Source organism: Protopterus annectens, chromosome 10.part0, assembly GCF_019279795.1.
Source record: "Protopterus annectens isolate FY-2018-M chromosome 10.part0, PAN1.0, whole genome shotgun sequence".
NCBI lineage: Eukaryota > Metazoa > Chordata > Ceratodontiformes > Protopteridae > Protopterus > Protopterus annectens.
Window position 1 is genome coordinate 1,648,120,886 of NC_056744.1, and position 22,415 is coordinate 1,648,143,300.

At 36.7% G+C, this 22,415-nt stretch overlaps 1 protein-coding gene across 1 annotated transcript in view; it reads left to right on the plus strand.

The window, feature by feature from the left end:
• The window catches only part of LOC122813844 (zinc finger protein 267-like), a 114,591-nt gene that overhangs the window by 72,372 nt on the left and 19,804 nt on the right, over positions 1-22,415 (plus strand). The window contains exon 4 of the mRNA XM_044086380.1: positions 8,169-8,295. Coding sequence (XP_043942315.1) covers positions 8,169-8,295 — 127 coding nt within the window. The remainder of the gene's footprint in view (positions 1-8,168; positions 8,296-22,415) is intronic.

The following is a 22,415-nucleotide window of genomic DNA, read 5'->3' on the forward strand; positions in this document are numbered from 1 at the left end:
AATAAGAAATTTTAGAAGTAGTAGAAATAGAAGAAAAAGAATAATAAAAGGACATAGAAGAAGGTTCTGAAATAAGTGATGAAGAAAACATAATTTTGGAGGTAGTAAAAAAATAATGTTGGTAAAAGAAAAAGAAAATCTAAAGGGATAGGCATAAAAGAAAAAAAGAAAGGAAATGGATGAAAAAGAATATATATATATATATATATATATATATATATATATATATATATATATAGAGCTAATGACTGGAGACTGGTATAATGGCTAAGGTGTTTGATTCACAAATGCAAGGTACAGTGTTTGATTATTACCTTTGGGAGGGAAATTGGCTAGGCTTAGAATGGCTTATTAAGAAAGCTAGCCCAGTAATTAGCTATGACCTTATGAAACCATGACTCTAAGGAAAAGGGAAAATGAAAATTTTAAAGTGCTTTCTGTAAATGTGAATAGTATGAAGAGTTGGGATTTTGGAGAGGTGCAAAACATGTGATGTGGATGTAATTATATTAGAAGACACAAGCTTTTTAACTAATGAAGAAAGATTACAAACAGAAACTCTAGGGAGGAAAGATAATCTGGAAATTGGGAAATGAGAGATGTTCTAGAATAGCTGCATTCTGTACAAATACAGTAAAGATATGGGAAGATTAACCAGTGTAGATATAAAATGGAAATGACAAGCATACAGCATTATAAAGAATTATAACATTTTATGCTTACATTAATTGTAAAGAAAAGGAAAGCTTATTTCATCAGATTTTAGACTATATATTGATAAATATGAATATTGTAGTGTCAGAAAACTTTAATTGTGATTTAAGAGGCAAGGGTAAAAAGAACAGAAATAAAAATAATGCAAATGATATAAGAAAAATGTTAGAAGTTATAAGGTGTGGTAAGTTAAAACTCTGGGCCAAAAATTCATGGACTTACCAAAGTTGTATGTGTAGAACTGAAGCAGATTGTTTTATAGTATCAGAAGGTTTAGTTCTAGGAGAAGGGGAGGTACTTGAAACAGGATTTTCTGATCATCTTGCTGTATGTTTAGAGATAAAGGAAAACAAGGAGTATATAAAAATAGGTAAAGGAATAAAACGAGAAATGAGAAAGCATGGAATGAAGAAGGAAACAGAATACTAATGTAGTTATAGAGATCATATTACTGTGAGAACATTTTATAAAAATTGATCTGAATGGTGGATGATATTTAAGGAAAAATATAAGAGATTTTTTTTACAGTGGCAGTATGATGTGAGAAAAGTATCGATAGAAAAATATAAAAGAACATATAACGCTGCATTGAAAGATTTAAAACATACTGATAGAAAATAGTTTGACAAAGAAAAAGAATTATATGAAAAAAGCAAGAAAAAACACGAACTGTTAATAAGCAAATATTTTTTAAAAGAAAAAGAGAAGTTTTAAGTAACTTAAGCAGATTAGTAAAGGAAGATGGTAGTGTAATGACAGAAATAAATATAAAAGAAGAAATAGAAAGAACTGATGAAAAGATTATGAATAGTGTATTATAGTATAGACACAAAACGTTTAGAGGAAAAAAGAAGGTAGTAAAAAAACATGGACAGTAAAAAGGTTAACAGAAAAAGAGAATAAAGATTTGTAAAAGGAGGTTTCTTTAAATGAGATAGATAAAGTATTAGGACAAAAAAAAGAGTAAAAGAGAAACAGTGTTTAAATGAAGAAATAAAATGTTACCAAGGAAAAAAATATTTTACAGAAAATAAAAAATGATGATATAGAAAAAGAAAAGTACAGGACAAGAATGTACTGATAAATATTACTAGTAAAACCATGGGAAAATCTAACAGATGATAAAATTAAAGCTATAAAAATAAGACAAAAATGGTGTGATCAGAAAGTAGAATGTCCAGGATTTTTTGTGGAGACTGATAATAGATAAATTACCAAAAGGAAATTTGCCATATAAAAAGAAAAATAATACAATATATTTGGGTTATTAAGAAGAAATGACTTTGGAACATGTGTTTTTGAAATGTAAAAGAGGGAAAAAGTTATGGGGAAAACTATGTAAAGAAATTTTTTTTAAGATAGGAGTGGATAAAATAAACATGGCTATTATTAAATATGGGTATTATAAGAATAGAAGTAAAGAATATGTTAAAACAATAGATAAAAAGTTTATTTCATATGGGTTATATGGAGTGAAAAAATGAAATTATGTTTATTAGTAAAGCGGCTTGGCTTGGGAGTGCCTTCTGTGTGGAGTCTGCATGTCCTCCTCGCGGTTGGGTAGTGTTCGAAAGACATGCGTGCGTAAATGGGAGTGCCTTCGTTGAAGGTTGGGCCTCGAGCTGGCACCTCGGCGTTTTGTAAAAAAAATTTACTGCCAATCATTAGCGGACCGGAGTTCCGCTGTGGCGACCCCTTACCGGGAAAAAGCCGAAAGACAAACAACAACAAGTAAATGGATTTTAGCAATAATAATAATAAGTAAAATCAGATGGTAGTTATGGAAAAAAGAGTAGGAGTTTAATAGGGATGAAAATTTAGTATGTGTGTAAATGAGCTTGTAAATATGTATAAACATATTTGTATATGTATTTGGGCATTTGTAAATATGTTGTAAATAACAGTTCTTTTTGTGTAAATAAAATAGGTTCATAGGGGGTTAATAGGCTAATGGCCCTAGGTTCTTTACAAGACTAGCCATGTAAAAAAAAATCATGTACACTAATTGACCATAGTTAGATGGTGGTTGTTAGCAAAACAATTTTATGATCACCACCAATTACCTCTGTCCCTGAGGTGGTGCCCCCCAGGGTGAATTAACGGTCACCAATCCAGTCATCAAGATTGCGCTTAAATAGGATCATTGAGGAGCTCTGCTTCACGTGAAGTGGGAGCCTATTCCAGAGGAGTGGCAATCTCTGGGAGATATATCTAACGATCCAACATGTTTTGTTAACATCACAGGCTAAGTTGAGATCCCTGGAGCAAGTAACTCTTGTCCCATTTGATTTGTGGATGTGCAGCATTTCTGTTAGGGCAGAATCAGAGACTGCTGTGTAGGCCAGGCACAGGTCGCCTCTCAGCAGCCTGTATGATAGAGAGTACAGTGACATGGCTTTCAGTCTTTTCATTTAAGTCATGTTTTGGAGGCCCTCGATTCTCTTGGTTAGAAACCTCTGTGGTCTTTCCAGTTGCTGCAGGTGCCCTGGTGAGATGCATACAGAAGGGAGCATTGTACTCCAATTAGTGGTCTACTAAGGGTCGAATACAGTGGAGTTATAACTTCCATAGTCTTGGATGCGATGCCCCTATTTATGAGATGCACAATGTAGAAGGCTTTCCTTACTACTGTGGACACATGGTGATAGAAGTTTAGTTTGCTATGAACTTGTGTTCCCAAGGCTCACACCACTGGGTTTGAGCTTAGAGGGGTGCTATCTATATCATAATTAGCAGGGGCTACTTCTTTGCTAAAGGGGATAATGAGGCATTTTTTGCATCTATTTTTAGTCCCTCACTTTGGCAGCAGTCATTTGTCAGACCCTTCTGTAATATGTTTATATTATTGGGAGACTCTGTGATTGTTTCCAGTTTGCAGTCATCTGTAAACTTGGTAAGCCATAGGCCATCTGCTTTCACCTGGATCTCAGAAAAACAGATTCCAAACAGTAGAGGGCCCAGCACAGATCCCTGTGGTACCCCGCTGGACATATGCTGAGGAGGGATGCTGGGTATATTGGGAAAAGGATGCTAAGGAGGAAGCTGCCAGATAAGAGGAAATGAAGAAGGCCTTAAGATAAGGTTTATGGATGTGGTGAGAGAGGACATGCAGGTGGTTGGTGTGACAGAGCAAGATTCAGAGGACAGGAAGAAATGGAAATAGATGATCCGATGTGGCGACCCCTAATGGGAACAGCCAAAAGAAAAATAAGTAGCAGCTCAAGAGAGTCATACTGTTTTCCCAGTTTCGAAGTGTATTTGGATTTAATGAAGATGGATATACCTCCACCTTTGGTTCTTTCATGCTTGTTTTGAGGTCTGAACATGTGAAAGGCATTTTAGCCTTGTACAGCCAGGGTGCACTCTGCAGCCTTGAATCTAGTCTCAGTGACTGCACAGATATCGACATCTTCCTAGGTGAGGAGTGCTTCCAGGGAGTGCAGTTTACTGTTTAGGCTCCTAGCATTAAGCAGCATGACCTTGGGCTTGTTTCTGGAGGATTTCTTTATGTCAAAAGTTTTGTTGTTTTGACATTGCCTAAAAAAGGCACTATTGGGGAAGCAATCATCTTTTCCAGTATCTGAAAGCCTTGAGGAGACAGGGGAGGGCCATTTCTTGCAAAACAGTTTGGTCTGTTGACCATGTCTTCCCACACTGTCAGATACTGGATTCCCCTGGAGTGACACCAGAAGCTAAACCAGTTATTGAAATCAATCATTTTTTTGTCTGTATTGTGCCATAGTCCAGTCCAGAGAGGTACATTTCAAGTCATTCACTCCAACATGTACAATGACAGAGTCATACCAGTAATTTTTGCTGAGTGACTTGAATGCTTACGTGATTTGATGGATCCTGGTACCTAACAGGCAGCTGACCGTGACCTTCTCCTTGTCCACCCTGGTGAGGAGGACATCTGTGTGTATCACTATGACTAGGATATTAGGTTTTGAGATGTTTTTGCCTTAGGGGCTTAATTGTTGAGACGCAGCCTGTTTGATGTCATGTTTATTGCTGCGTGAGAGGACTGATTCTAGTTTTATGGTATAGTTACATCTCTCACATATTATATTTGTTTGCTTTAGGAGCTAGTGGTTGTCAGTATAACTGAGGCTACATTGCCTCAGGATGCCCATGTCATTCAAGCTGGCTGGAGAAATGTTCTGAAACTAACTGTCCATAGTAGCAGGTAATTTTAAGTACTAATTTGTGAGAGGGTAAATTAGATCAGCTCTTGCTCTGGGATTAACAAGGAAACTTATTCTGTAGAAGATCAGGGATAAAAAGTGGGGTGATGCTCTTCAGTATTAAGCTGAGGTGGCTGCAGTATAGTAAGTGTGCATCTGCATTGCCCGCAGAGCAGCAGCAGTCCTCAGCTCAGTCAAGGCTGTATCCACAGTCTTCTGCCACAAGGGTGGAGAGGAGCCCTACTCTTTTCAGTAGGTGCCGTGGGATCTTTTATATCCACCTGAGCTGCCATCAGGTCAAACAGCTGGGGCATCTGTTTAACATCTCATCTGAAGTTGGCATACTATGAAGTGCAGCAGTTGGCCTATGCTTAAGGTTTGACCCTTTCATGATCCCATCTGGCGAAACCTTTAGAATCAGCAGTACTTTGCATTTTTCAAGAAGCTAAGAAAACTGTCACTAGAATTTTCTGTTTAGGCAAGTGGAAAAGATTCTCTGCCTACTGTTTAGCTAACTAGACTGGCCACTTATCAGCCTCAATGTAGCAAATTATAACTATTTAAGGTTCCTTTTTAATTCTACTTTTATTAAGGCCTACTTTTCAAGTGTCTGAGCTTGTCTTCTTGGAGATCATCCTCTATCTATTCTTCAGTAGACAATATGTTCCTTAACAATGTATTTCATCTTAGACTACCCAGAAAACATCCTGAGATTTTAATTTTGTATTAGAAAAAAATAAATTTCCCATCTGTTGAACCGTTTGTTCTCTAGGAAGATGATTTTCCTTGTGACTATTACATCTGCTAGGAAAGTTTCAGTGCATCAGGTTCTTATGACAGTCGAGTGTTACATGACCTTAAACCATCACAGAGTAATCTTGAAGATGAATCTATCCTTTTGGTGTGCACAGACGATTGCGTTTCGCAAAAACAAAAAGGACAATGTCTGATCCATTAGTTCTTTCATGTAAACATGACAAATTAGGGATGGCAGTAACTAATCAGACTTTATTCAGTTGGCCAGCTAACTGCATTATGTTTAATCTCTGAACTATAAAGTGAAAGTTCATTTTGCTAGGGCAATTTTTTTTCTTTTTTTTTAGGAGTGTGGTCTGCAGAGGACATGTATGAGATATTTAGCGGCACATCATCCACACTTTTTTCTAAACATGAAAAGTGGGATGCATTTTGTAGGAGTAGAGCAGGCTTCAGTACTACTGTTTTACATGGTCTTATGACTGCATCTCTTAGTGACTGCCACTGGGAAATACTGCTTTAGTACGCTTCCTTTGCTTTCTGAGTTCTACTGCAGCAGTGTTCTCTAGACATCAGCATTTGTGGCAAATCACAGCTATTTTATATTTATTCTAGGATGAACGTGTCTTTTTTGAAGATTGGGTTGGCAATTCAGCACCGTAAAAATCCACTGCCAATCATGAGCGGGCCGGAGTTCCACTGTGGCGACCCCTAACCGGGAAATGCCAAAAGTCAAAGTACTACATCAGTAGAACTTCCATCTTGCCCCTCCCCCCAAAAAGACAAAGAAATGGAATAAGTAAAGTAGAATAACTAAAAATCAGTGTTCCATCTTGGCATACAAGGAAAGTGAGGCAGACCCCATTCGTTCATCATGCCTATACAAAATAAACTTTTACCCAATCTTGCAGTTCAAGAGATAACTCTGAAACCCACCGTGGTCATGCCAATTTTCTTATAGGCGCACACCGCAGTGACACTTGTTGGTACTAGCCTTTATTGGATCTCACCAGAAAGAATCCCAGATGAAGTGGGTTGCTGTTCTCTTTCAATAGTGCATCAGTCTGATCAAAACTATCATGTGGTCGCAGTTAAAAAAGTTACCAATCTGGATGTCAGTACTGCAATGATTTTTGTAAGTAAACTGGATGATTTATATTTAAACATTGTCTTTAATTTTCAGTTTTGGGTCGATTTAGACACCAAAGCATGTAAATAAGGGGTACCTTTAGTAGGATGATTCCTAAACAAGATGTTTTGCTTGATTTTTCTGGGGTCGAAGTCATAAAATTGCGTTTACTAAATTTGATAATAAACCCATTCATAAGCAGCCATTTTTGTACCTTTTGACAGAGTACATCTCACTTACCCTGACAGTGAATGAAATTCTTTCTGTGTATCCAGCATATTTGATGCACAAACTCTCACACGTATGCCCACATGCATACATAACACTATTCTTTATTATTTAAATGAGAATAACCCCACACCCAAATTACCACCTTTTAACTAGGTGGTAACTAACTAGCGGTACATAATTAAGTTTTTTGGCCATGAACAAATGAAGAAAATTCTTCGTACATTAATGTGTTCAGCTTCTTTCACACCCACCTTTGCTTATGCATGCACAAAATGTTTAACGATCATGATATGAAAGAACTTTTGCCCCCTCATTTATTTCACATGAACAGATACCCAACACATTTGATTATTTAACATTAACTGACAGATGAGATTTTATACCAACCCCTTCTGAACTGCCAAGTTTGGTAATGTTCCCTTCTTTACAAAGATCAAGTGAATGAAATGCTGCAAAAATCTCTTCACGTTATTCTGTAGAGAAAGACTCCACTCCTTCCCCATTATTGTTTAACTGTTATATGGGTGGTCTGATGTAAGCACAGCATACCCCAAACCCCAGATTGGAAATTTTTTTGTGTGTGTGCTTGCATGCACAGCTTTTTTTAAAAGCGTGTTAGATGCTGTTGTGTATCAAACCTACAAGCAGAATTATAATGCTGACTGCCTGCTGTGCAGTTTTGTTTACATGCCTCTTATTTTTTTCTTAATTAGATGGTGAACTGTTTAGTTAATTATGGTGAATAGTGTCCTCTTTAATTAATAACGTGTGATGCCAATCGCTACGTTTTGAAATTTAATTTAGTGAATACTGAGTTGTCTGTGTAAGATATGTTGTTACTGTTTTCTGATGTCAGTTTAACAAAACACACAGTGTTGTCATAAGTCTTTTGTTACATCATTTACAACATTTCACTACTGCAACACAGGGTGGTACCAGCTTTACTATGTACTAGCGATGTGCCTTATATAACTCCATGTATGACTTCATTCTATTTTGTAACATGCTTGTAGGTGAAAGTAGGGTCTTGCAGTCCTGTCCACCTACCTCTTAAAACATTAGATAAAAAAAATCATCTGCTAATGACGTATGTTTAAAAGTGCAGATTTTCTATTCCAAGAAATTATATAAAACAGGTTGCATATCCTTTACAGGTACCAGAAACCTTTGATGATATTGCTGTCACTTTCACAAAAGAGGAGTGGAAGATGTTAAGAAAACAAGAAAAGGAGCTTCACAGAGAAGTGATGATGCAAAATTATGAAACACTGGTTTCAGTAGGTAAGCGGAGTGACATATTTTTCCCTGATTTACACATTTAAAATGGTACCTCAAAAATCATTCAAAAATCTCCACTTTGTATGGGAGGGATGCCCTTTCTCATTTAGCTTCATCCTGACACACCACCTTCTAACACTTTCCTGAATGTCTGTTTTCACAAGTGAACACCCCCCTCTCATTGTTTGCTTAAAACTTACTGATTCACCATTTATTTTAGATAGGAACAATCAGTATCTTCTTCTTCTTTCGGCTTTTCCCAGTTAGGGGTCACCACAGCGGATCACCTGTCTGCTCATGATTGGCAGTGGAGTTTTACGGTGTTGAGTTGCCAGCCCGGCACCCAACCTTCCACAGAAGGCACACGCACGCACTCACACCTAGGGCCAATGTAGAGTGTCCATTCCACCTACAGCATGTCTTTGGGATGTGGGAGGAAACCCACGCGACCACAGGGAGGACATGCAGACTCCACACAGAAGGCACCCCAGCCGAGGATCGATCCAGAGAACCTCTTGCTGTGAGGCGACAATGCTAACTGCTGCACCACCATGGCCGCCCATAGGAACAATCAGTATCTACCACTCTTAAATGCAGTCATAATACCTCTCACTTTTTAAACATCTGTCCTGAGCATCATGTCAGCTGTGTACATCCGTTCTTATTTTACATAAAGCAGCAGCATTGTACTTCATGGAGCAGCAGTCCTCTATCTTATGATTGTGTGATACTGTTTATTAATAAGGTATGACTTGTTAGACATTGATGCCCCATTTTACAGATGGCAGAGAGAACACTATTTTTATTAAAATAATTGTACTGGGAATAAAGCCGAGATTTGCTAGTTACAACACATTCTTTTCTGATCTAAAATGTAGATGATAAGCTGTATTATTATATGTATTAGCCCTATGTTTAATTTTATCTTTGTAAATGGTCAGAGCATGCCAGGTGAGACTTCTAAGGTGCAAAACTATACCTCCACCTCCAGTGCTGTTAAAGATACCTTCTGCTTTGAATCATGGTATATTAGTAGCTGCACATACTGTTTATCCCACTGCATCCACCTTAATGCATTCATACATTGTCCATTATCTGTTTAAGTGGGTACCTACAGTAGTTTCCAACTCTTTTTAGATGTGAATCAGCCCACAGAAGATGTCATAGAAAGATACAGCAACTAAGGGCATTGTAATGGCAATGAAATGTAGGAAATAATTGGGAATGCTTGAATGAAGAACTGTAAACATCTGCTTGAGTGAAGTTTGAAGTCAGGTTAGACTTTCTTTTTCTCAAGTACTCAATTTTTCTTTCAAAATTGCTCTCCATCCAATAAACCTGTTCACCTTCCATCTGAGGGCTCAAATTAAACATTTATACTTCTATCAGTGTAGGTGTGGGCAGAGCATCAGGAGTACTGTTGTCATTTGTGGGGTCGGGGATTTTTTGTTTTGTTGGTCTATCTCCCACCCTATGTGCCTAGCACACACACGCTATGGCTGGCTGAGTACAAGAAACTACCGTGTACTCTGCCCCTCAGCTTTAAAGGCACTGAGCCATCTACCCTGCCCCCAGCCTGAAGTCTTAATCTCCCTGGTTCCTGCCTCAACTAGACCTCTACTGGAGTGAAGTCAGTACGTATCCTCCCACAGAATAGGCACACCCCATCCTCCCAACTAACACTGTCAAGCTGCTAATTGAACCTAGGTCACTTTATCAGTCTGTTGTCATCAGAGCAACAGGTTTGTCTTTTTCAGCATTTTTTTTTCTTTTATGGCAAGCTAGATTGTAATGGTCAGTTGACAGAGTAAAAATGTGAACATGAATTCTGGGCATTTTTTGCGGAAGGAAATGTAAAATTAAAAGGTTCAAGGGCAAGTGGTTCAGTAAGCAATGTATAATTTAGTTTTATGTAAAGATAGCCAGTGAACTTTCTCTTAAGGTTAAAATATATATTTTTTTGAAAGCATGCAAGCTGTTTTTCACATCTAGTATGGGGAATAGAGGTAAGAAGAGAGCAGACAGCAATTGGTGTGTGGGGAAGCACAAGCTATAACATGCTCTTTACCATGGGTAACCTTAATTTTAGGTTAGGGAATGCGTGTGGGTGCAGACATTGATTTGGGACACTTGTTCCTATCAGGAGGGCTAAACTTCATTATTTGAAGCTGTACTTAGTTTTGATTGTTTGTTTTAAGTTATTAGGTTCTGGGGTATGGGTTTTTTTAGGGTTTTCATTAAAACAAAACTTCTTGAAAGATGTGACATGGGCTCAAATGGATATGACAAGAAACAACTGTATAAAAGACTAACCAGTAAACATTAGTGTGTGCATGTAACACAAAAGTTTAAAATACATATTTAAAAAAAATCTGTCATGTATAATAGATGGAGACAATAACATTTTATCATAATGGCTATGCTATCCATATTATCTTGAAATGTAAATGGCCTTACACTTATAGACGAAAGGAAGAAGTATTGAATTATATTAAGACAAGCAGAGTTCAAATAGTTATACTATAAAAGACACATTTAGAAAGAAATGAGCATGTGAATTTGATAAAGAAAGGATTTCAGGATGGATATTTAGCAGAATGTCAGGGACCAAGGAAAAGGGAGTAAATATACTAATTGCTAGAGGAGCTCTAATAGTGATAGAAGAGAAAAAATAATAGTGGTAGCTTTGTGGTAATAAGGGGCTGTTGACAAGGGAGGAGGATTACATTGGCACGTATTTATATTCCACCAAAACAGACTGTTACAGAGCTCAAGAAAACTTTGGTAGAAATAATCGTCTTTCAGCAGGGAATATTACTTGTAGATGAGGACTGGAACTTGATTTGCAATAGTGAGGGTATACATGAGAGACCTAGAAAGGAAAATATAACAAAATAGGTTTGGTTTCTGAAGAAATTCATGAAAATATTTAGTATATAAGATGTGAATTCAGTAGTAGGAATTCGGAGATAATTTACATATTATTCCCCAAGGTACAATAACTGAACTAGACTAGACAGAAATTGTATATGTCACAGGAACATGTGCATTTAATTGAAAGCTTTGACACACATCCAGTAACTATTTCAGATCATGCACCAATAAAAAACTATGATAAACATGGAGGATAATGGAGTAAAAATGAGACACTTATTCTTTCCGATCTACCTTTTAAAAAGAGAGGAATTTAAAAAAATGGCTACTGGAAATTATCTAAGAGTTATTAGAGAAGATAGAAATTTCTTCAGAACTAATAGCTAGTGAGTGGGATAAAAGGAAAATGGAGTTTAAAAATGAGATATAATTAAGAAGTAAAAGGAATTATATGGAGGGACTGACAAAGGTTAAAGTATTGCAGAGTAAGGGGTATCTTACAGAACAAGAAGAGGTACAATTGCAGAGTGCTAATGAGAAAATAAGGGAATATCTGGATAATATGCATGAGTTAGGGAAGACTGCTGTTAAGCAGCTAACCCCAGAGCACAAAAACTTGTAGCACAATGGCTTAAGCAGTGGAAAAGTAGAAAGGGTTGTTGCCATACTTAGGGAGCCTATAACAAGAAAAATAACCAGCGATCTTATAGAGGTAGTAGAGATATTTTGAAAAATGTATGAGAAATGTGGAAATCAAAAATGAGTACAAATGGACATATTTATGGAAGACTTAAGCATGCCAAGATTAGAGGTAGATAAGGCTAAAAAATTTAACACTTAAGATAGGAGGAGATGAGTTAAAAATGGTGATCTATATCAATCTGCAGGAAAGTCTCCAGGAACAGTTGGTATTCCTGTGGAAATTTGGAATTTAGGAGGGAAGAAAATTATAAAGCGCTGGAAGGTTTGTTTAACAGTATTTTAAAGGAAGGGGGCACACTAGCATCTTGGAAGAAAGCTGTAGTGCCTGTAATACCTAAGGATGGTAAAGACCCATATAGACCAGTTTCAATTTTAAACCATGATTATAAAAAAATGTATGTCTGTAATAGATAAAAAGAATAGCAAAAGTGTTGCAAACCTTGATATGGATCAATGTGGTTTTGTGGAGGGGAGCCAAACGTTTGTCAGCATTAACAGAACAATGATGATCCAGAGGGAAGCAGAAGGTTAGAAAATACCACTGTTGTTGGTGAGTGTAGCTGCAGAGAAAGCATTCAACAGGGTAAGCTGGGATGTTATGTGCTGGACAATGAAAGCATTTGCATTCCAGGATGCAATAATAAGGTTATGTATTATATATATATGAAAGATCAGATACAAGAATTAAAGTGGGAGGGTTCCTCCCTGATTCAGTCGTGGTTGTTCTCTTTCCTCTTTGTTATTTCCTTTATATTTAGAGCATTGGCAAAGAAAATAAGAAACTCAGAAATTCATGGATATAATCAGTAAGGTAATCAAGGAAAGTTAGCTTTATTTGCAGATGATATTATTTTGTACCTGCTAAATTCAGAAAAGGACGTATCTGATGTTGTAAATCTTTATTTATTCCTTACTGTTAGGACTTCGGTTCCGTCCTCGGAGTGTTGTTGAACATTTGAGACATGGCATATTCAAGTCTTTTCAGAATATAAAATTAATGAAGATAAAGCAAAGGCTATATCTGTAAATTATGTACCCACACATAAATTGTTTCATCATTACCTATATTTATGAGGACACAATAAAATTAAGTCTTCAGGAGTATTGATTAAAAAGGCTTCCATTATAGCAGCTAAAGAAATGTGGGAAGAGACTAAACAAAAGAATGCAGAAACTAAAAAACTGAAAGCTTTTGTTTATAGATATAGATAGTAAGATATAAAAAATGACAATGATTTTAGTCCCTTTAGTTTATGTACATATCAGAAATATTTTTATCAACCAGAGGAGTTGTGGACAGTAAATGAGATGAAGGAATTTATCTGGGAGAGGAAGAGGGCAAGGGTTAAGTGGGATAATTTGATCCTTCCAATAGAACAAGGTGGTTTAGGATTACCTGATTTGAAGGGATATTTTACAGCTACACATTTAAGGCTCATATACATAACACAAGCAGAAAGCTGTAATTCAGAGTGGAAAGGGATGATGATGAAATGGGAGAAATTCAAGAAATAAGGAGTAGGTGGGATTTTGGATGCAGCTCCTTAAAGAGAGTAACAGCCATGCAGAATATTCTATTCATAAAGTAGCAGAAATTATTCTAAGAACTCACGCAGCATGAGAATGGAGAAAGGGGGTTTTGCCAGTCGAGGTTATTGCAAATAGCAGTACAGAGAATATGCAAGGGGGGTTAGAATTCACTTGAGAATACTGGCAAATGAACCAGGTATTGGGAGCAAATAACTAGAGAGGGAAAGGTAATAAAATGGGATGAGATCAAGAAGTCATTTGGACTACAGGCGAGAGACTGCATTCCCTACCAGAGATTGATATCTTGGTATAGGCAAAGAAAAAGGGATAGGAGAATCCTAAGTGAAAGACCTGCTCTGGTAGACTTTTTAGCTGATTCTAGACAGAAGCTGCTGATACAGAAGGGATAATTAGGGTATATAAAATATTGGAATCAATCAGATGAGGTTAAAAAAGATTTGGAAGAGAAATTGGATAAACAATTTACAATGGAACAATGAGACAACATATGTATGGCTCCCAAATATGCAACTAAGTCTTGAAGATTTAGGATTTTTGCTTGGAAGTGTTTGTATAGGTATTTTATACCACAAGCAGACTCAAAGAATGTTTCCTCAGGTGGATGGCAAATGTTGGAGGTCTGATGGGGAAGAAAGAAGTAACTGAAAAAATATGTTTTGTGATTGTAATTAGTTGGAAATGTTTAAAAATTTCCATACAGAGTATTCTGTCAAAAACATTGGGTGATCAAATGGGTGTAACTAAGGAAATGATTCTTTTGTGCTGGGACACAGGATCTGAATTGCCTAGAGATAGTAAGTCATTAAGTTTATTTCTGGTGGCTGGCAAAAAAACAGTTACTATAAAATGGAAATCGAAGTCTAAAACAACTATATTTGAAGTATTGAATATTGTAACTGAGGTAAAATAACTGGAATTGGCATCTTAGAAATGGGAAGGAGCAAATTGCATTGAAGTAAATGGAAATTGTAGGAATAATAAATGCAGAATAATGTTCAGGAGGATGACTGAGGTTTAAGGGAAGGCAGGAACTGAGCAATTTATGTAATGTTGGACTGATGATAGTTATAAAAAAGAACATGTACATTGTATAATGTATGTAAGTGAAAACAAGTTAATATAGTCTATGTATATATATATATATATATATATATATATGTCTATATATATATACAAATATATATATATATATATATGTATATATATATATATATATATATATATATATATATATATATATATATATATATATATATATATACACACACATATATCTTAAGTGATAATTTAATGTTGTTGTTGTTGTGTCTTTCGGCTTTTCCCAGTTAGGGGTCGCCACAGCGGAACTCCGGTCCGCTAATGATTGGCAGTAGATTTTGGTGTTAAAAAAGGGCAAAAATGTGACCTGCTGAATCCCACATCAGTTTGAGTGGCAGTGGATTAGCGTTGACAAAGTGCAAGAAGTGATTGGTGCCACAATCATTAAAATTACAATGAATACTTCTTAGGATGAAAATACAGGACCCCCCCCTCCCCCCAGTTTGATAAAAAATATAGCCTGTTGACACACACACACACACACATAATCGTAATATGTGAGTGCTAGAAGTATAAATTAAATAATATTTGTAAGTGGTAAAGCTGCAAGTCATGAGCAAAGTTTTCTAATCCAGTAGTACAGGATGGATATGTGCCTAAACAAATATACTCTCATAGTCCTCTCAGCACTTTTTCTCTGTTTACATCAGTGTTTCCTACTGACTTCAGGGAGTTATTTTAATTTGTCCAAGTTCTACTGGATATAGTTTTAGATATTTGTATGCAGTTTTTTTTTTTTTTTTTTTTTACGAGGGACATTTTTATAAATTCTTTTCTCCTGTAGTTGCTGAGGTAAAGTTTAATGCTGGTTTTCAGAACCGACAGTACATTTTACATTTATTGGATATATTTTGGAATTTTAGTGAGATTTATGATATGGTTTGTTAATCATATAGTTCTTAGTTTTATTTTAGTGAGCTTAGATAGATGGATCCATTTTTGATAGTATCACCATTTTCTCATTGAAGGAAGAATTAGTGTTTTCTTCAGCCCCTTTATTCTTTTATTGTAACTTTTTCCTTCATGTTAATGTGAATATATTTTCTTGTCTAGAAACTGACCTCTGTACTGTTTCAGTAAGTAAATGTATTTTTTTTTGCATTATAGTGAGAGAGAAATATGGTCTGTGTTTCAATTAATGAATCTGTTAACTTTATTATCATTTTAAGTCAAAATAAGTACAGGTTTTGGTTTAGGGAATGATATAAGTATTTTTAAAGCTTTGTATTGTTACGTGCGTATGTATGTATGTATTTATTTGTTTGTCTGTTTGTTGACCAAGTAGCAGTGCCAATGTCATTTTTTTCTATAGGCATTGTGAAAAGTTACTTTTTTACATTATAATCAAAGAGAATTGGAGTCCTTGTGACATGATTTTAAGCTTAATTAAAATGTAAATTGTGGGCTTGGATAATTGTTTTAGGTGGGCTTCAGTGGTCTGGAGGTGCCAGTATCTTCTGTCTGTAGGTGCATGGATTTACAAGAATTTTAACAGGTTTAATGTTACCTAAGGGTATATATAAATGCCAGTGACATGTAAAAAGTGCATATTTACACTGTGTACCACGTGTTTTTATCATAGTATTGCTATGATAATTCAATAAAGTGTGTGTGTATGTGTATAGATAGAGAGAGCTGTGTACTTAGAAATGCCTAGACAACTAAACGTTGACATTATATTAATGTTGATACAAAAGTAGTAATAAAAATGTTGATTGTCAACTGTGCATGCTCTGAGACAAGCATGCAACAATAAATCAATGTGTTTTGTAGGGGCAGGCAGGCCCCCTTTCATCCCTCACACACTCTATTAATTATATATTCATTTATCATTTATTATTTTATTTATTTGTATTTGTTGACCAGGAAGGTCCAACTGGGTGAAGCCCATTTTCAGTGGAGGCCTGGGGATATAAGTGCCATCACAGTATATTTGTATTATTGAGAGAATTTAGACAGTTTTCAGAAAAACTACAGTTACATCTCACAGAAAAAAGACAGTTACAGAATAGGTATATATAGTAAAGTATTTACATTAATATGTATAAGTGTATAGAGTTCTGGTAGCTTTAAATTCCTACAGGAAGTAAAAAGATTTATACTTTAGAAGGGAAACGTTGTAGCATAGGGTGTAGCTAGGCAAGTATTGCAAGGGGGTACAGAGATTTTGAGAGTATAGTTAAAGTTTAGAGCAGTGATGGCAAACTTATGACGTGTGTCAAAGGTGACACAACACAATGTTTTGAGTGACACACCAGCATTCACCAACATCCAAGTTACCAAAGAAACTGAATGAACCAAAATATGAGAAATATATGACCCTGCACTTATTTATTAAAACTCAGCAATGTTAATCAAATCAAATGAACTGTGTTCCATATTTTTTCAGTTCAGTTCAAAATTATAAATAAAAGTAGGGTAATTTTTTTGGTGCACTATTTTAAGCCACATTATCAGTGCACATATTTTCTCTATTGTAAGTCACTGATTTTTCTTTTACTTTTTAATACATAGCAGCACACATGATTGGACTGTATTTTTTTAGATAAATGAATATGTAAAGAATTGTTTCTCTTTTGTTGGGGGGGGGGGGGGGGACAGCAGAGTCAAGATGGGAATGTTCTGAAATTTTAACACGCTGAGCCCAAAAGGTTTGTCATCACTGATTTAGAGTGTGGTAGAGGGGGTACGTGATTTGAAAAGATTTAGGTGGAGTGAGAAAAGGGAGGGAGAAGGAGGTGTGTGTGATTTGAAAGAGAGTAGGTTAAGATGGGAACGAAAGATGAAGGAAATGCTGGACCTGAGCAGGATTTATTCAGGTGATTGTCAGCAAGTTTGATGTGTTCTGGGAAGGTGTTCCATACATTTTAGATGCAGCAGGAGTGAAGTGATTCACCGTCCGAGTTATCAGACTTAGTTGTTTTTAAGAAGAACTGGTTGGGAGAGTGGAAGTCCCTTGAAGGGAGAAAGTTAATATGCAGATGCTAATTATGAATATTTTAGCACTTTGCTTAGTTTGAGACAGTTAAGTGTCTCAAAGCTTGACAGTGGTGCATTCTGTGTGTTGAGTTAGTGGCAAATTTAGCAATTTTGTTACAGCAAGATGCTGGTTTACATTCAAGCGTGCTATTTAGGTCAGTTAGGATAGGCAATGTATAAAGTAGGCTTGAGCATAAGTAGGTTGATGCTGTTTGCTATACTGTGTCTGCAAGGTACTGTTTGGCTGTATAGAGAGAGCCCAGTTTCTGATTGGTCATTTTATGGTTAGTAAGACATGGTAGTCAAATTTGTGATTTTCATCATTGACAACTCCTAGAAGTTTACTGTGAGTATATCTATTTTAGGATTGTTTGCTGATATAATTAGGAAAGGTTGTGTTTGGTTGTTCTGTTGTTTTATGTTGAAGAGCATTCATTTTGTTTTGTTGGGATTAAGGAGCAGGCATGAATTTTTTTAGCCAGGTTTTTATAGAGAGAAAAGAAGTTTGGTTAAATTCCAGGAATTTGGAGAGACATGGGGCTGCACTTGTTAATGTTGAGTCATGTGTATTAGACAGTGCTTGCATGTTATGTGGTCATACGGAGATTATTTATAATTGTTGGACTTCTATGGTGATAGGTTAAAATAGGGAATAATCCTGATAATTTCACTGCTTGATTTCTTTCAGATAGCTAAGGAACTGTATAAAGGAGTATTGAGAAAATCCAATGGAATTAAGTTCAGGAAGTAAATGCTGGTATGATACTGTGTCAAATGCTTTAAATTAGTCTAAAACATTGTTGACCTTATTTGTAAGTTGATGTTCCAGCACCAAATACCAGGGAAAGGGCATATTCCTCAACACTAGTGTTATAGCAGTCTTGCATAACTGTCAATTAGTTGTGTTGATTATAACGACAGTCAATGTAAATGCCGTGTGTGTGTGTATGTATGTATGTATATATATATATGTATGTATATATATATATATATATATATATATCTACACACACACACACACACACACACACACATATATATACAGTGGATATAAAAAGTGTACACACTCCTGTTAAAATGCCAGGTTTTTGCGATGTAAAAAAATGAGACCAAAATAAATAATTTCAAAACTTTTCCCACCTTTAATGTGACCTATAACCTGCGCAATTCAATTGAAAAACAAGCAAATCTTTTAGGGGAAAAATGTAAAAAATAAAAAACGTACAGTAAGCTGGTTGCATAAGTGTGTACACCCTTAAACTAATACTTTGTTGAAGCACCTTTTGACTGTTACAAATAAAAAATTAAATGCTGAGAGAGTAACCACAAGTCTACAAACCAATACGAAGTCCTACAAAATATAATTAAAATGCATGCGCTGCATTATGTGATACATCATTGTTAAATACTTGACATATGCAACCTGTGCATAAAATCTAGCTAGTACAGATGATAGCAAACCCCAGCCATCTTAGAAATTACTTGGAAGCTGTATTTGTTGATGAACATCTGACATAACTTTAGACAAATCCTCATTGGAGATTGTATTCAACTTCATCATTTTTGTGAATGAAAATATTTCTTTTCTATCAGTAATGTATGCTTCAGGCTAATCCTGGTCCGTTAGGTGTTGTCATTAAAAGCTTTAACTCAGAATTTTACATTTTCAGTTTTGGTTCCCTGAGTAGAATTCCTTGAAAATATCTGTTATTTTAAGTAAAAAATAACTTTTACCTCAAGTTTTGTAGCTAGGAGAAAGGACTTGTGACTTTGGAGGTTATCATTAAAAAAATTACTTTAAAACCTAATTTTTCTATGAACGTGTTTTAATGACTGTTCTATGCTCTGCTAACTGCTTGTCAGACACTTTTTTGGTCTGGCAGCCATTCTGGTTTTACTGTGGTGATGTGCACTGTTTCTGAAAAACAGTATTTTGAGGGGCTGGATCTGGCGTGTTTAGTGGTTGTCACTAAAAACATTTTAATCAAAAGTTAATTGTTCTGTTAGGAGGTAAGATTGGCTATTCCTCTGTGTGCTTATTAGATGCCTGTTGCTTTGGCATATAGCCCTGGTTTCTTGTGGAGACTATAAAATATCACCTTTTCTGGTAAAAAGTGTAACTTTTCTGTCAGACCAGGTTGATAGGTGATGGAGCTAGTGTGCTTGGTGGTTGTCACTAAAATCTTTACCTCTACGGTTAATTTTTCTCTCAGGAAGTAAGAGCAACTCTTCAGAGCTAACTTTTCTGTCAGACCAGGTTGATAGGTGATGGAGCTAGTGTGCTTGGTGGTTGTCACTAAAATCTTTACCTCTACAGTTAATTTTTCTCTCAGGAAGTAAGAGCACCTCTTCAGAGCTACGCTATCCATTTATCAGATACCTTTTCCAGTGAGAGGGCAGCTCTGGATACCCATGGGGATCCCCATATATAATTATCGCTGTTTGTAAAAAAAAAAAAAAAAAAATGTACCTGTCTGTCAAATCTGGTTGTTAAGGGCTGGGACTAGCATGCTTGCTGGTTATTACTTAAAAAATGTTACCTCACAGTTTAACTTTTTAATCGTGAAGTAAGCGATTCTTCTAGTGTCCACTAGCCATTTGGAAAACACCTTTTGCAGCTAAGACCTGGACTTGGGTCCCAGTAAACCTGTTATTTCTTCTCAGTACTACAAGAAGAGAAATGTTATTGGGGAAGCTCCAGTCTTCACACCAGCCACCCATTCATTAGCCACTGATGAGTAACACTACTGTGGGCAGATACTTGCTCCTCAGGCTGCTTATCATTTCTCCTGGTCCCTCTGATGTGCTTCTCAGGAACCACAGAGGAAGAGTGACACACACATCCTGTGCACTTGTTTAGATGTCCTCTTTGGGTTCAGAAAAAATGCTCTTGCTGGCATCAGGAAAGCTTCTTTGATAAGACACTAGAACAAGCTTCATTCCTAGGCTAGGGAAGATACCATCCTTCAAGCTGTTATTTCTTTGGGGGGGGGGGGGTCTTCCAAGAAAAGGGAAAATAAAACCAGTTATTTTCTTCTTCTCTAGTTCTTAGGAGAAGTTGCTAACTTTTGCTAAGGATATATTTAAAGCCTTTAGGAATTATCATTGAAATGATCAATAAATGATATAAGAAAGCTCCAGACACTGGACACAACACAATTTGGTTTCATCAAGGGCAGATCATGCCTATCCAACCTAGTGGACGTGGTTCATACTGCCTACCCTGACCTGGAAGGCATTTGACACAATCCCCTCCTCAGCCATTGCTGACAAACTTAAGAGGTTAGGCACAAATCCTTATGTCACCTGGTGAATAGCCAGCTGGCTCACAGACAGGAGCCAGGAAGTAAGAATTGGAGAGTCCACCTTTACAAAGAGATCTGTCACAAGCTGAGTCCCTCAGGGATCAGTTCTGGGACAGCTTCTTTTTGGCCCTGACTTCTCTGAAGTCAAGGCCAGTGTCAGTGACCTCTGGCTGACTAAATTTGCACATGATTGCAAAGTAGGAGCTGCCATTGAATCACCCATGGACACAAATGTTCTCCAGGTAGGGCTAACACAGGCAAGCAACTGGTGCCAGAGCCATGGACTAAAACTAAATGCCAAGAAATGCATAATAGTATTTTTTGGGAAGTCATCCACCCCTGGCAGCTATCATATTGACAACATACCCCTAAGACTTGACCCAGTAGTCAGGGACTTGGTGACACACACAGACAGTAATCTAGCCTTTGACCATCACATGTCTACAGTAGTGAGGAAACCAGTCTATGTTGTGCAAATTATAAACAAAGGTATGGCGTCTAGGTCCAAAGAAGTCATTGTTCCACTATATCCAGCTTTCATCAGGCCTATCATTGCGTACAATGCATCCTTTGGTATGTACTGAACCAGGCATGTCCAATAATTGAAATGTCCACAGAGGTTCCTCACTAAAAGAATACAAGGCATAAGTAACATGTCCTATGCAGACCAGCTCAGGGTCCTATCCCTGTATTCTGTCTCCTACAGGCTGTTGAGGGGAGATCTATGCCTGGCATACAAAGCATTGTCAGATCCCACTCTGATGGACCTCCTGCATATCCACATAACAAACAACCAGAATTACCCATTCTAAAGACATAAACCTTGCCTGTGATATAAATAGGACCTGCTGGAGAGATGGGTATGTATCCCAGAGACTTCCCTGTCTATGGAACAAGCTCCCCATCCATGTGAAGCAGAGTTCCTCCATAACCCAGTTCAAGGGCAACTTGGACAATTGGATGGGGAACAGGAAATTCATCCCTAGTTTGGCACCTATATCTCTAATGGACAAAGGCAGCTTGTAAATGGTTCATCTCCCAGGCCTCTGCTTGTAACTTTTTTACCTCCCAAAACCCTGTTTACATTTATCAAGGATACCAAAAACTTGTCAGAGATTTTGGATGTATGGCTAGGCTTAAAAAGGCCCTTGTGGTCATTAGCCTAGTGAAACCCTAGGAACCTTAGTTGGGACAAAAAGAATTGCCAGAATCGCACTAAGATACTATGTCTTTTTAAAAGTGGATTTTTTTTCTACTTATAGCTGCTCCCTTCTATTGCCAGCCTTTGGCGATGGTTTCCTTGCAGCCAGTAATTTACCTGACATTCAGCTACCTGATTCCAGAAAGTCTGATAAAACTATATATCAGACATAGACCCCACAAATTCATTTTTTCTTGTTTAATATGAGCAAGATTAATTGCTGACATCTTCTGCAGAGTCTAAGGCTTCTCTGTATTGCTTAGTATTTTCTGTGTCATAAGATTACTTAACATTTTGTAAATGATACTTATAACACTGCTGATGCAGTTTCTAGACCAATTTCCATGGGGTCAGTGTTCTGAAGACTTGTTTGCCTTCATTATTGGAATTACCAGAGAATTACAAAGATATGA